This window comes from Somniosus microcephalus, chromosome 20 (genome assembly GCF_052327205.1).
Source record: "Somniosus microcephalus isolate GS21.2 chromosome 20, FLI_Smic_1.0, whole genome shotgun sequence".
Lineage (NCBI taxonomy): Eukaryota > Metazoa > Chordata > Chondrichthyes > Squaliformes > Somniosidae > Somniosus > Somniosus microcephalus.
The window spans coordinates 10428529-10442109 of record NC_141006.1 but is presented as its reverse complement, the minus strand read 5'-3'; the positions used below and the strand labels follow the sequence as shown (position 1 = coordinate 10442109).

At 45.2% G+C, this 13581-nt stretch overlaps 1 protein-coding gene across 1 annotated transcript; it reads left to right on the top strand.

Moving 5' to 3' along the window:
• The first annotated feature begins 7967 nt into the window (after nucleotides 1–7967).
• On the top strand, nucleotides 7968–10947 carry LOC147103053 (delayed-rectifier potassium channel regulatory subunit KCNS3-like). Its single transcript, XM_085963126.1, has one exon. The coding sequence runs from the start codon at nucleotides 8227–8229 to the stop codon at nucleotides 9673–9675; it is 1449 nt and encodes a 482-aa protein (XP_085819252.1). The 5' UTR covers nucleotides 7968–8226; the 3' UTR covers nucleotides 9676–10947.
• Nucleotides 10948–13581: the final 2634 nt, after the last annotated feature.

The window sequence follows — 13581 nt, the reverse complement described above, 5'->3', positions numbered from 1 at the left end:
ATACCAGGAGATCTTCTCCAAACCTTCCCTGGGTGTTTGACTCCGCACACTCTCCCTGCAGGTAAGGGTCTGTGGGATGTTTCATTGGGTTCATCCATGACTGTTTTGGTCTCTGTCTGTATGGGTGGTCTCTGTCTGTGTGGGTGATCTCTGTCTGTGTGGGTGGTCTCTGTCAGTGTGGGTGGTCTCTGTCAGTGTGGGTGGTCTCTGTCTGTGTGGGTGGTCTCTGTCTGTGTGGGTGGTCTCTGTCTGTGTGGGTGGTCTCTGTCAGTGTGGGTGGTCTCTCTCTGTGTGGGTGATCTCTGTCTGTGTGGGTGGTCTCTGTCAGTGTGGGTGGTCTCTGTCTGTGTGGGTGGTCTCTGTCTGTGTGGGTGGTCTCTGTCTGTGTGGGTGGTCTCTGTCTGTGTGGGTGGTCTCTGTCTGTATGGGTGGTCTCTGTCTGTGTGGGTGATCTCTGTCTGTGTGGGTGGTCTCTGTCAGTGTGGGTGGTCTCTGTCTGTGTGGGTGATCTCTGTCTGTGTGGGTGGTCTCTGTCAGTGTGGGTGGTCTCTGTCTGTGTGGGTGGTCTCTGTCTATGTGGGTGGTCTCTGTCTGTGTGGGTGGTCTCTGTCTGTGTGGGTGGTCTCTGTCTGTGTGAGTGGTTTCTTGCTGCAGGAAGTCTCGCTCTTTCCCTCAATGTCTCTCTCTCTCCCTCTCTCTGCAAGTGGTCTCTCTCTGTCTGTCTCTCTGTCTCTCTATCTCTCTCTCTCTTCAGGTGGTCTCTCTCTCCCTCTCACAGTCTGTCAGCATCTTTCTCTGTCTCTCTCTTTTTTCTCTCTCTATTTCTCTCTCTGTCTCTCTCTCGCTCTCTCTATCTATCTCTGTCTCTCCCTCTCTCTCTTCCTTCCTCTCTGCCTCTGTCTCACTCTCTCTGAAGATGGTCTCTCTCTTTCTTTCTATCTCTGTCTCTCCCTCCCTCTCTCTCTCTCTCCTTCTCTCTCTCTGTCTCTCTCTCTGCAGGTGGTCTCTCCCTCTCTCTCTCTCCTTATTAATATAATATTGATAAAAGTCACAATTCTAGCAGTAGAAATAAAGGATTTCAGTAAGGGTGATCAAGCAGTGGAAACACTCTGGGTTGAACTAAGGAACAGCAAAGGATGCAGGACTCTGGTGGGAGTTGTCTACAGACCTCCTGATAGTGCTGATGTAGTGGAGTGATTTATAAATACGGTGATCAGGGAAGCATGTAGGAGAAACAGAGTGATTATAATGGGAGATTCTAATTTTCACACCAACTGGGAGAAGCAGAAAAGCTGCATAGTAACACAGGAACAGTCAGAGGCCATTGAGCCCCTCGAGCCTGCTCCGCCATTCAATGAACACAGGAACAGTCAGAGGCCATTGAGCCCCTCGAGCCTGCTCCGCCATTCGATGAATACAGGAACAGGAAGAGGCCATTGAGCCCCTCGAGCCTGCTCCGCCATTCAATGAACACAGGAATAGGAGGAGGCCATTGAGCCCCTCGAGCCTGCTCCGCCATTCGATGAACACAGGAACAGGAGAAGGCCATTTAACCCCTCGAGCCTGCTCCGCCATTCAATGAACACAGGAACAGGAAGAGGCCATTTAACCCCTCGAGCCTGCTCCGCCATTCAATGATCTGCGACATAACTCCATACCCACCTTTGGCCCATATCTCTTAATACCTTTGGTTAACAAAAATCTATCTGTTTCAGATTTAAAATTAATAATTGATCTAGGATCAATTGCTGCTTGCGGAAGAGAGTTCCAAACTTCTACCACCCTTTGTGTGTAGAAGTGTTTCCTAATTTCACTCCTGAAAGGCCTGGCTCTCATTTTTAGACTATGTCCCCTAGTCCTAGACTCCCCTACCAGCGGAAATAGTTTCTCTCTATCTACCCTATCTGTTCCCCTTAATATCCTGAAAACTTCGATCAAATCGCCCCTTAACCTTCTAAATTCCAGGAAATACAACCCCACTTTGTGTAATCTCTCCTCGTAACTTAACCCCTGGAGTCTGGGTATTATTCTGGTAAACCTATGCTGCACTCTCTCCCAGGCCAGTATATCCTTCCTAAGGTGTGGTGCCCAGAACTGCTCACAGTGCTCCAGGTGTGGTCTAACCAGGGTTTTGTACAGCTGCAGCATATCTTCTGCCCCTTGTACTCTAGTCCTCCAGATATAAAGGCCAACATTCCATTAGGCTTTTTGATTATTTTCTGTACCTGTTCATGAAATTTTAATAATCTATGTACCTAGACCCCAAGTCTCTTTGGACCTCCACTGTTTTTAGTTTTTCACCATTTAGAAAGTACCCTGTTGTATCCTTTTAGGTCCAAAGTGGATGACCTCACATTTGCCTACATCAAAATCCATTTGCCACAATTTTGCCCATTCACTTAATCTATCAATATCTTTCATCTATACTGCCTACAATGCCACCTATCTTTGTTTAAAAGGCAAATTTGGATATATGGCTATTAATCGCCATTTAGAAAGGCATGGATTAATCAAGGACAGTCAGCATGGATTTGTTAAGGGAAGGTTGTGTTTGAGTAACTTGATTGAATTTTTTGAGGAGGTAAGGCAGGTCGATGAGGGTAGTGCGTTTGATGTAGTCTACATGGATTTTAGCAAGGCTTTTAATAAGGTCCCGCATGGCAGTCTGGTCAGAAAAGTAAAAGCCCATGGGATCCAAGGGAGTGTGGCAAGTTTGAACCAAAATTGGCTCAGTGGCAGGAAGGAAGCAAAGGGTAATGGTCAAAGGATGTTTTTGTGACTGGGAGGCTGTTTCACAGTGGGGTTCCGCAGGGCTCACTAGTAGGTCCCCTTGCTTTTTGTGGTATATATCAATGATTTAGACTTCAATGTAGGGGGCATCAATAAGAAGTTTGTAGACAATACAAAAATTGGCCGTGTGGTTGATAGACTGTAGGAAGATATCAATGGACTGGTCAGGTGGGCAGAACAGTGGCAAATGGAATTCAATCCGGAGAAGTGTGAAGTAATGCATTTGGGGAGGGCTAACAAGGCAAGGGAACACACATTAAATGGTAGGATACTGAGAAGTGTAGAGGAACAGAGGGACCTTGGAGTGTATGTCCACAGATCCCTGAAGGTAGCAGGACAGGTAGCTAAGGTGGTTAAGAAGCCGCCCGAGATACTTTCCTTTATTAGCCATGGCATAGAATACAAGAGCAGGGGGGTTATGCTTGAACTGTATAAAACACTAGTTAGGCCGCAGCTAGAATACTGCGTGCAGTTCTGGTCACCACATTACAGGAAAGATGTGATTGCACTAGAGAGGGTATAGAGGAGATTTACAAGGATGTTGCCAGGACTGGAGAATTTTAGCTATGAGGGAAGATTGGATCGGCTGGGGTTGTTTTCCTTGGAACAGAGGAGGCTGAGGGGAGATTTAATTGAGGTGTATAAAATTATGAGGGGCCTCGATAGAGTGAATAGGAAGGACCTATTTCCCCCAGCACAGAGGTCAATAACCAGGGGGCATAGATTTAAAGTAATTGGTAGAAGGATTAGAGGGGAGTTGAGGAGAACTTTTTTCACCCAGAGGGTGGTGGGGGTCTGGAACTCACTGCCTGAAAGGGTGGTTGAAGCAGAGACCCTCATCACATTTAAGAAATACTTGGATATGCACTTGAAGTGCTGTAACCAACAGGGCTATGGACCAAGAGCTGGAAAGTGGGAATAGGCTTGATAGCTCTTTTTTGGCTGGCACAGACCCGATGGGCCGAATGGTCTCATTCTGTGCCGTAATTTTCTATGAATCTATGATGCCACACTCGGTCAAATGCTGTCTTGATGTCGAGGGCAGTCACTCTCACCTCACCTCTGGAATTCAGCTCCTTTGTTCATGTTTGGACCAAGGCTGTAATGAGGTCTGGAGCCGAGTGGTCCTGGCAGAACCCAAACTGAGCATCAGTGAGCAGGTTATTGGTGATTAAGTGCCGCTTGATGGCACTGTCGGCGACACCTTCCATCACTTTGTTGGCGAATTGAGAGTAGATTGATGGGGCGGTAATTAGACGGGTTTGATTTATCCTGCTTTTTGTGGACAGGGCATACCTGGGCAATTTTACACTTTTGTCGGGTAAATGCTAGTTTTTTAGCCATACTGGAACAGCTTGGCTAGAGGCGCGGCTAGTTCTGGAGGACAAGTCTTCAGCACGATAGCCGAGATGTTGTCGGGGCCCGTAGCCTTTGCTGTATCCAGTGCGCTCAGCTGTTTCTTGATATCACGTGGAGTGAATTGAATTGGCTGAAGACTGGCTTCTGTGATGGTGGGGACCTCAGGAGGAGGCCAATCTGGCTGAAGATGATTGCAAACAATTCAGCCTTGTCTTTTGCACTCGTGCTGGGCTCTGCCATCATTGAGGATGGGGATGTTCATGGAGCCTCCTCCTCCATTACTTGTTTAATTGCCCACCACCATTCACGAATAGATTTGGCAGGAGTGCAGAGCTTTGATATGATCCGTTGATTGTAGGATCGTTTAGCTCTGTCTATAGCATACAGCTTCTGCTGCTTAGCATGCATGTAGTCCTGTGTTGTACCTTCACCAGGTTGGCACTTCATTTTTAGGTACGCCTGGTGCTGCTCCTGGCATGCTCTTCTGCATTCCTCATTGAATCAGGGTTGTTTCCCTGGCTTGAAGGTAATGGTAGAGTGAGGAATATACTGGGCAATGAGGTTACAGATTGCTTCTCGAGCCTCCTCCCATCCTTTCTCATCTAACTATCAGCATAACCCTCTATTCCCTTCTCCCTCATATGCTTATTTGGTTCCACTTAAATGCATCTATAATAGTCACCTCAACCTTTGGTTCTGTCTTCACAAAGGAGGACACAAATAACCTCCCAGAGATATCGGGGAACATAGGGTCTAATGAGAGGGAGGAATTGAATGAAATCAGTATTTGTAGGGAAATGGCGTTAGGGAAATTGACTGGATTCAAGGCCGATAAATCCCCAAGACCTGATAATCTACATCCTAGCGTACTCAAGGAAGTGGCCCTAGAAATAGTAGATGCATTGCTGGTCATCTTCCAAAATTCTATAGACTTTGGAACAGTTCCCATGGATTGGAGGGTAGCTAATGTTACCCCACTATTCAAAAAAGGTGGTAGAGAGAAAACGGGGAATTATAGACCGGTAAGCCTGACATCGGTAGTGGGGAAAATGCTAGAGTCCATTATAAAAGATGTAATAGCAGAGCACTTGGAAAACAGTGACAGAATCGGACAAAGTCAACATGGATTTACAAAAGGTAAATCGTGCTTGACTAATCTACTGGAATTTTTTGAGGATGTAACTGGTAAAATAGATAAGGGAGAACCAGTGGATGTGGTGTATTTGGACTTTCAGAAGGCTTTCGATTAGGTCCCGCATAAGAGATTAGTGTGTAAAGTTAAGGCACATGGGATTGGGGGCAAGGTACTGACTTGGATAGAGAACTAGTTGGCAGACAGGAAGCCAAGAGTTGGAATAAACGGGTCTTTTTCCGAGTGGCAGGCAGTGACTAGTGGGGTACCGCAGGGATCGGTCCTAGGACCACAGCTATTCACAATATATATTAATGATCTAGACGAGGGAACTAGATGTAATATCTCCAAGTTTGCAGACGACACAAAGCTGGGTGGGCGTGTGTGCTGTGAGGAGGATGCCGAGAAACTCCAGTATGATTTGGACAGGTTGGGTGATTGGGCAGATGCATGGCAGATGCAGTATAATGTGGATAAATGCGAGGTTATCCACTTTGGTGTCAAAAACAGGAAGGCAGATTATTATCTGAACGGCAATAGATTGGGAGAAGGGGAAGTGCAACGAGACCTGGGTGTTCTTGTGCACCAGTCGCTGAAGGTAAGCATGCAGGTGCAGCAGACGGTTAAGAAGGCAAATTGTACGTTGGTCTTCATAGCGAGAGGATTCGAGCACAGGAGCAAGGATGTCTTGCTGCAGTTGTACAGGGCCTTGGTGAAACCACACCTTGAGTATTGTGTGCAGTTTTGGTCACCTTATCTGAGGAAGGATGTTCTTGCCATGGAGGGAGTGCAGCGAAGATTCACCAGACTGATACCTGAGATGGCAGGAATGATGTATGAGGAGGGATTGGGTTGATTGGGATTATACTCGCTGGAGTTTAGAAGAATGAGAGGGGATCTCATTGAAACTTATAAAATTCTAACAGGACTAGACAGACTAGATGCAGGAAGGATGTTCCCCATGGCCGGGGAGTCCAGAACCAGGGGTCACAGTCTAAGGATAAGGGGTAAGCCATTTAGGACAGAGATGAGGAGGAATTTCTTCACCGAGAGAGTGGTGAACCTGTGGAATTCTCTACCACAGAAGGCAGTTGAGGCCAATTCATTAAATATATTCAAGAAGGAGTTAGATATATTTCTTAAGGCTAAAGGGATCAAGGGATATGGGGAGAAGGCAGGGACAGGGTACTGAATTTGGATGATCAGCCATGATCTCATTGAATGGCGGAGCAGGCTCGAGGGGCCGAATGGCCTACTCCTGCTCCTATCTTCTATGTTTCTATGTTTCTATGTAACCACTCCCTGTGGTAGTGAGTTGCACATTCTTACCACTCTCTGGGTAATAGAAGTTTTTTCTGAATTCCCTATTTGATTTCTTGGTGACTATCTTATATTGATGGCCTCTAGTTTTTCTCTTCCCCACAAGTGGAAACTCTCTCTCTGTATCCACTCTATCAAAACCTTTCATAATTTTATAGACCTCTATTAGGTCACCTCTTAGCCATCACTTTTCAAGGGAAAAGAGTCCCAGCCTGTTCATCCTTTCCTGATAGGTATACCCTTGCAGTTCTGTTATCATCCTTATAAATCTTTTATGCACCTCCTCCAGTGCCTCTATATCCTTTTTATAATGTGGCAACCATAACTGTACGCAGTACTCTAAGTGTGGTCTAACCAAGGTTCAATACAAGTTTAGCATAACTTCTTTACTTTTCAATTCTTTCCCTCTAGAAATAAACACTAGTGCTTTTTTTTGCCTTTTTTATGGCCTTATTAACCTGTGTTGCTACTTTTACTGATTTGTGTATTTGTACTCCCTGATTCCTTTGCTCCTCTACCCCACTTAAATACATATTTTCCAAGTAATATGTGACCTCCCTATTTCTCTTACCAAATGTAATACCTCACACTTACCTATGTTGAAATTCATTTGTCATTTATATGCCCATTCTGCAAGTTTATTAATGTCTTCTTGTAATTTGTTGCAGTGCTCCTCAATATTAACTATACTCCCCAATTTAGTGTTGTCCGCATATTTTGAAATTGTACTTCCGATTCCCAAGTCCAAATCATTAATGTAGACTTGGAGGTGGTGGTGTTCCTATGCTTCTGCTGCCCTTGTCCTTCTAGGTGGTAAAGGTCACGGGTTTGGGAGGTGCTGTGGAATAATTTTGTAATTCCTCTTTGCCTTCCTAATTGTTTTTTTGACTTATTTCCGAACCTCTTTGTATTTCCTTTGTCATCCTCTCCTTTATTGTATATGTATTTAGTGTTTGCCTTTTTCTTTAGTTTCAATATTTCCCCTATCTCTTTATTCATCCATGATGTTTCATTATTGGCTAGTTTGTTCTTGTCTTTTATTGGAAAATATTTCTTCTGACCTCTATTGTTGTTGATGCTTTAACAGACTTTCCTGGGCAAGAAGACACTGGGACCTGCTCCCAGGAGGCACTGGGACCTGCTCCCAGAAGGCACTGGGACCTGCTTCCAGGAGATACTTGGACCTGCTCCCAGAAGACACTGGGACCTGCTCCCAGAAGACACTGGGACCTGCTCCCAGAAGACACTGGGACCTGCTCCCAGAAGACACTTGGACCTGTTCCTAGAAGATCTGGGACCTGCTACCAGAAAGCATTGGGACCTGCTCCCAGAAAGCACTGGGACCTGCTCCCAGGATACACTTGGACCTGTTCCTAGAAGATCTGGGACCTGCTACCAGAAAGCATTGGGACCTGCTCCCAGAAAGCACTGGGACCTGCTCCCAGAAGACACTGGGTCCTGCTCCCAGGAGACACTTGGACCTGCTCCCATAAGACACTGGGAAAAAACCACTTTACCAACTTCAGTAATATGAGTTGTTAAAGACAGGATTCTGAACTCACTACTCCTCATACCACTCGCCTTCTGACGAGGACCCCTAACCTCAATATATCAGTGGGGTGATCATGGTTTATGGACAGTTCTACCACAGAGACAGGCTCTGCCTGGAGATGATCAATATCAATGTTGGGGGCCTGAAGCAAAAGGTCGAGCAAAAGGCACTGTTAAAATTCCCAGAGAGCAGATTGGGAAAGTTATTGGCATGCTCCTCAAGGGAGGACACCCTTGAATTGTGCGATGACTATGATGTGGATGCTGACGAATATTACTTTGACAGAAATCCAAGTTTCTTTCACTACGTGTTGAATTTCTATTCCACGGGCAAGCTCCATGTAATGGAAGGGATTTGTGTATTCTCCTTCCACCAAGAGATTGAGTACTGGGGCATTGGCGAGAGCTGCATCTATCACTGCTGCAGGTTCAAATACCACGAACGAAAAGAGAATGTTGTCGAGAGGGAGTTTGACACACAGAGTGATGACCTGAGCTTAATAAGTTCTGAGGATCTCAATGCCATCCCCCAACAAATGGATAATTTTAAGCATATGTGGTATGGTAAACAGCGGGAAAAGATATGGCTCATTTTGGAGAATCCAGAATATTCCTTTTCAGCCAAGGCGTTCACTGTATGCTCACTGGCCATTGTTATGCTTTCTATTTTGACTATGTGTGTTCACAGTCTGCCTGAATTTCAGGGGCAGTCTGAAGACCCTGGCTTCATGATTGTTGAATCCACCTGTATTGCGTGGTTCAGCATTGAGTACATAGCAAGGCTGATAGTCACTCCGTACCTCTGCAAGTTCCTCCAAAATCCACTGAATATCATAGACTTTTTATCATTTCTACCGTTCTACATCACCCTGATAGTAGAATGCATAGATGATGATATCTCGGAGCTGGAAAACATTGGCCGTGTGGTACAGGTCCTGCGGTTGATGCGTATCTTTCGAGTCCTGAAGTTGGCTCGTCACTCCAATGGATTGCGATCACTCGGGGCAACCTTCAGGCACAGCTATGAAGAAGTAGGGCTGTTGGTTGTATTCATGACTGTAGGCATTGCCATCTTCTCAGCCCTCATCTACGCATCTGAGAAAGATGAGAAAGAAACTAGTCTTCACAGCATCCCTATTGGCTGGTGGTGGGCAACCATTAGTATGACCACCGTGGGCTATGGTGACACTTACCCAGTCACCATTCAAGGAAAGTTAATCGGCAGCAGTTGCATCATATTCGGCCTGTTGATGGTCGCTTTGCCAGTTTCCATCATATTTAACCGCTTTTCAAAATACTATCAACGGGAGCAATCCATCGATGTCGTGATTCGTAACCAGGAGCTGAGAAAGCTGGTGGCAGGCCTACCGTGTGTCAACATCAGGGACATCTATGCGAAGAAGATGCGCTCTAGTTCAAACACAAATACACCGGACTCCAACAGCGCACCGCGTGAGAGGCAGAGTTCCGCGGACCCCTCAACCATCCAACGGGTGGACACTGAGCAAAGTCCCCAGGAATAATCGGACCGAACCTGCCCTTCACCATCTGTAACCCATGTCCGATAAACTTGGTGCAGGTCCTTCCCATTCAGTCATAAAACTGGTTACCGTGAATGTGGGGATTGCTGTAGTGCATGAGGTAAACTGCTCACAAACTAGTTAAACTATTGCTATCAATCTATAGGTTTAGAAAACATGGGAGTCTGCACACACTTCCTGTTCTGTGATTGTCACACTTCCTATTCTGTGACTGACACACTTGCTGTTCTGCGTCTGTCACACTTCCTGTTCTGTGACAGTCACACTTCCTGTTCCATGACAGTCACACTTCCTGTTCCGTAATAGTCACACTTCCTGTTCTGCAACAGTCACATTTCCTGTTCTGCGACAGTCACACTTCCTGCTCCGCAACTGTCACACTTCCTGTTCCGTGACAGTCACACTTCCTTTTCCGCAACTGTCGCACTTCCTGTTCCGCAACTGTCACACTTCCTGTTCTGTGACAGTCACACTTCCTGTTCCACGACTGTCGCACTTCCTGTTCCATGACAGTCACACTTCCTGTTCTGTGACAGTCACACTTCCTGTTCTGCAACAGTCACACTTCCTGTTCTGTGACAGTCACACTTCCTGCTCCGCAACTGTCACACTTCCTGTTCCGTGACAGCCACACTTCCTTTTCCGCAACTGTCGCACTTCCTGTTCCGCGACTGTCGCACTTCATGTTCCACGACTGTCACACTTCCTGTTCTGTGACAGTCACACTTCCTGTTCCGCGACAGTAGCTCTTCCTGTTCCGCGACAGTCGCTCTTCCTGTTCCATGACAGTCACACTTCCTGTTCCGCGACAGTCGCTCTTCCTGTTCCGCGACAGTCACACTTCCTGTTCCACGACAGTCGCACTTCCTGTTCTGCGACAGTCACCCTTCCTGTTCCGCGACAGTCACACTTCCTGTTCCACGACAGTCGCACTTCCTGTTCTGCGACAGTCACCCTTCCTGTTCTGCGACTGTCACACTTCCTGTTCTGTGACAGTCACACTTTACATATGATTGGCTGAAAGTAAACGACAACAGATTGGGACCGAGGAGGTAGTGGATGCACCAATCAAAGATGAGGACAGCGGCTTGAGAGCTATTACTGAGACTCTGTGGAGGAATAATAAGTACAGCCAATCCTGAATGACCAGTCAGGAGAAACATCCAATAAAAGGAGAAGGCAAACCAATCAAATCATTCAAAGCATTTTTTGAAAATATCTTCATCAGTGTTGCGTGTAAATAAAACAATAAAAACATAAAATTTGACATGTGTCACAATAATGTGATGTGCTTACTATAAAGTTGTCTGTTGTGTGTTTGAGGCGCTTTGTACTGTTTTTACACTAAAGCCTGGGCTTGAAGTTTATGGCAGAGAATTTCCTCTGCTGTTTTCAGCCGAGAGCGAGAGTCCCGAAGGCTGTGTTGCCTGCCAGGGTTAAGGACATCTCCTCTGGACTGGAGAGAAACTTGGAGTGGGAGGGGGAGGATCCAGTTGTCATGATCCATGTTGGTACCAATGACATAGATAGGACAAGGAAGGAGGTTCTGCTGAGGGAGTTTGAGCAGCTAGGGGCCAAATTAAAAAGCAGAACCACAAGGGTAATAATCTCTGGATTATTACCTGAGCCACGAGCGAATTTGGCTAGGACAAATAAAATTAGAGAGTTAAATGCGTGGCTCAAAGACTGGTGTGGGAGAAATGGGTTTTGCTTCCTGGGACACTGGCACCAGTACTGGTGCAGGAGGGAGCTGTTCCGTTGGGAAGGGCTTCACTTGGCCAGTGCTGGGACTAGAGTCCTGGTGGATCATATAACTAGGGCTGTAGAGAGGGCTTTAAACTAACTAGTGGGGGGGAGGTTCCTAGAGAGCAAATAATAAAAATGACAACAGAGAAGGTCATAGACTTAGGTAGCAGTGGGGAAATTAAAAACCAGAGCGTGTCAGGAAGGGGCAGAAGGTATGGAGTAAAAGGTAAAGTAATAAAAAGGGCAAAAGCAGGAACTAAGTGTCACAAAACATATTTGAAAGTTCTCTATCTGAATGCACGTAGCATTCGTAACAAAATAGACGAGTTAATGGCACAAATAACTACATATGGGTATGATCTTGTGGCCATTACAGAAACATGGCTGCAGGGTGACAATGCCTGGGAATTAAACATACCAGGTTATTTAATGATCAGGAAGGACAGGCAGGAAGGAAGGGGAGGTGGGGTGGCTATGTTAATAAAGGAAGGATTCACTGTAATACAGAGAAATGATATTGGGTCAAAAGATCAGGATAATGAAACAGTTTGGGTGGAGGTAAGGAATAATAAGGGGAAAAAACACTAGTGGGCGTAGTCTATAGGCCTCCGAACAGTTGCAACTCTGTTGGACGGAGTATCAATCAGGAAATAGTTGAGGCTTGTAATAAGGGAACATCTATAATTATGGGGGATTTTAACTATCATATTAATTGGACAAATCAAATTGGGCAGGGCTGCCTTGAGGATGAGTTCATTGAGTGTATTAGGGATGGGTTTCTTGAGCAGTAAGTAACTGAACTGACCAGGGGGCAAGCAACCTTAGATCTGGTCCTGTGTAACGCGACAGGATTAATTAAAAATGTCCGAGTAAAGGATCCCCTTGGAATGAGTGACCATAACATGGTTGAATTCCATGTTCAATTAGAGGGTGAGAAGGTTGGATCTCAAACAAGCGTGCTAAGCTTGAATAAAGGAGACTATGAAGATATGAGAGCGGAATTGAGTAGAGTGGATTGGGAAAATAGATTAAAGGGTAAGATGATACATGATCAGTGGTGTACATTTAAGGAGTTATTTTACAACTTCCAAAAAAATATATTCCACTGAGAAGAAAAGGGTGTAAAAGAAAAGACAGCCATCCGTGGCTAAGTAAAGAAATTAAGGATAGTATTCGACTAAAAACAAGGGCATATAAGGTAGCCAAATCTAGTGGGAGGATAGAGGATTGGGAAAACTTTAAAAGACAGCAAAAAATAACAAAAAGATTGATTAAGAAAGGGAAGATAGATTATGAAAGTAAATTAGCAAAAAATATAAAAACAGATAGTAAGAGCTTTTATAGTTATATAAAAAGAAAAAGGGTGGCTAAAGTAAATGTTGGTCCCTTAGAGGATGAGACTGGGAAATTAATGGTGGGAAATATGGAGATGGCAAAAACACTGAATGAATATTTTACATCAGTCTTTACATTAGAAGACACTAAGAATATCCCAACACTGGACAAACAGGGGGCTAAAGGGGGGGAGGAGCTAAACACGATCAAAATCACTAAGGAAGTGGTACTCGGTAAAATAATGGGACTCAAGGCGGATAAATCACCTGGACCTGATGGCTTACAAACTAGGGTCTTGAGGGAAGTGGCGGTAGGGATTGTGGATGCATTGGTAATAATTTTCCAAAACTCCCTGGACTCGGCAAAGGTCCCGGCAGACTGGAAAACTGCTAAATTAACACCCTTATTTAAAAAGGGCAGTAGACAGAAGGCTGGAAACTATAGACCGGTTAGCCTAACATCTGTGGTAGGTAAAATTTTGGAGCCCATTATTAAGGAGACAGTAACAGGACATTTGGATAATCATAATTTAATAGGACAAAGTCAGCATGGTTTTATGAAGGGGAAGTCATGTTTGACAAATTTGCTGGAGTTCTTTGAGGAAGTAACATATAGGGTGGATAAAGGGGAACCAGTGGACGTAGTGTATTTAAACTTCCAAAAGGCATTTGACAAGGTGCCACACAAAAGGTTATTGCTTTAGATAAAAAATCACGGGATTGGGGGTAATATTCTGGCATGGATAGAGGATTGGCTATCTAACAGAAGGCAGAGAGTTGGGATAAATGGTTCATTCTCAGACTGGCA

Bases quoted from the DNA above. Each gene is read 5' to 3' on its own strand.
- LOC147103053 (XM_085963126.1), top strand. From the start codon at position 8,227: ATGGTTTATGGACAGTTCTACCACAGAGACAGGCTCTGCCTGGAGATG.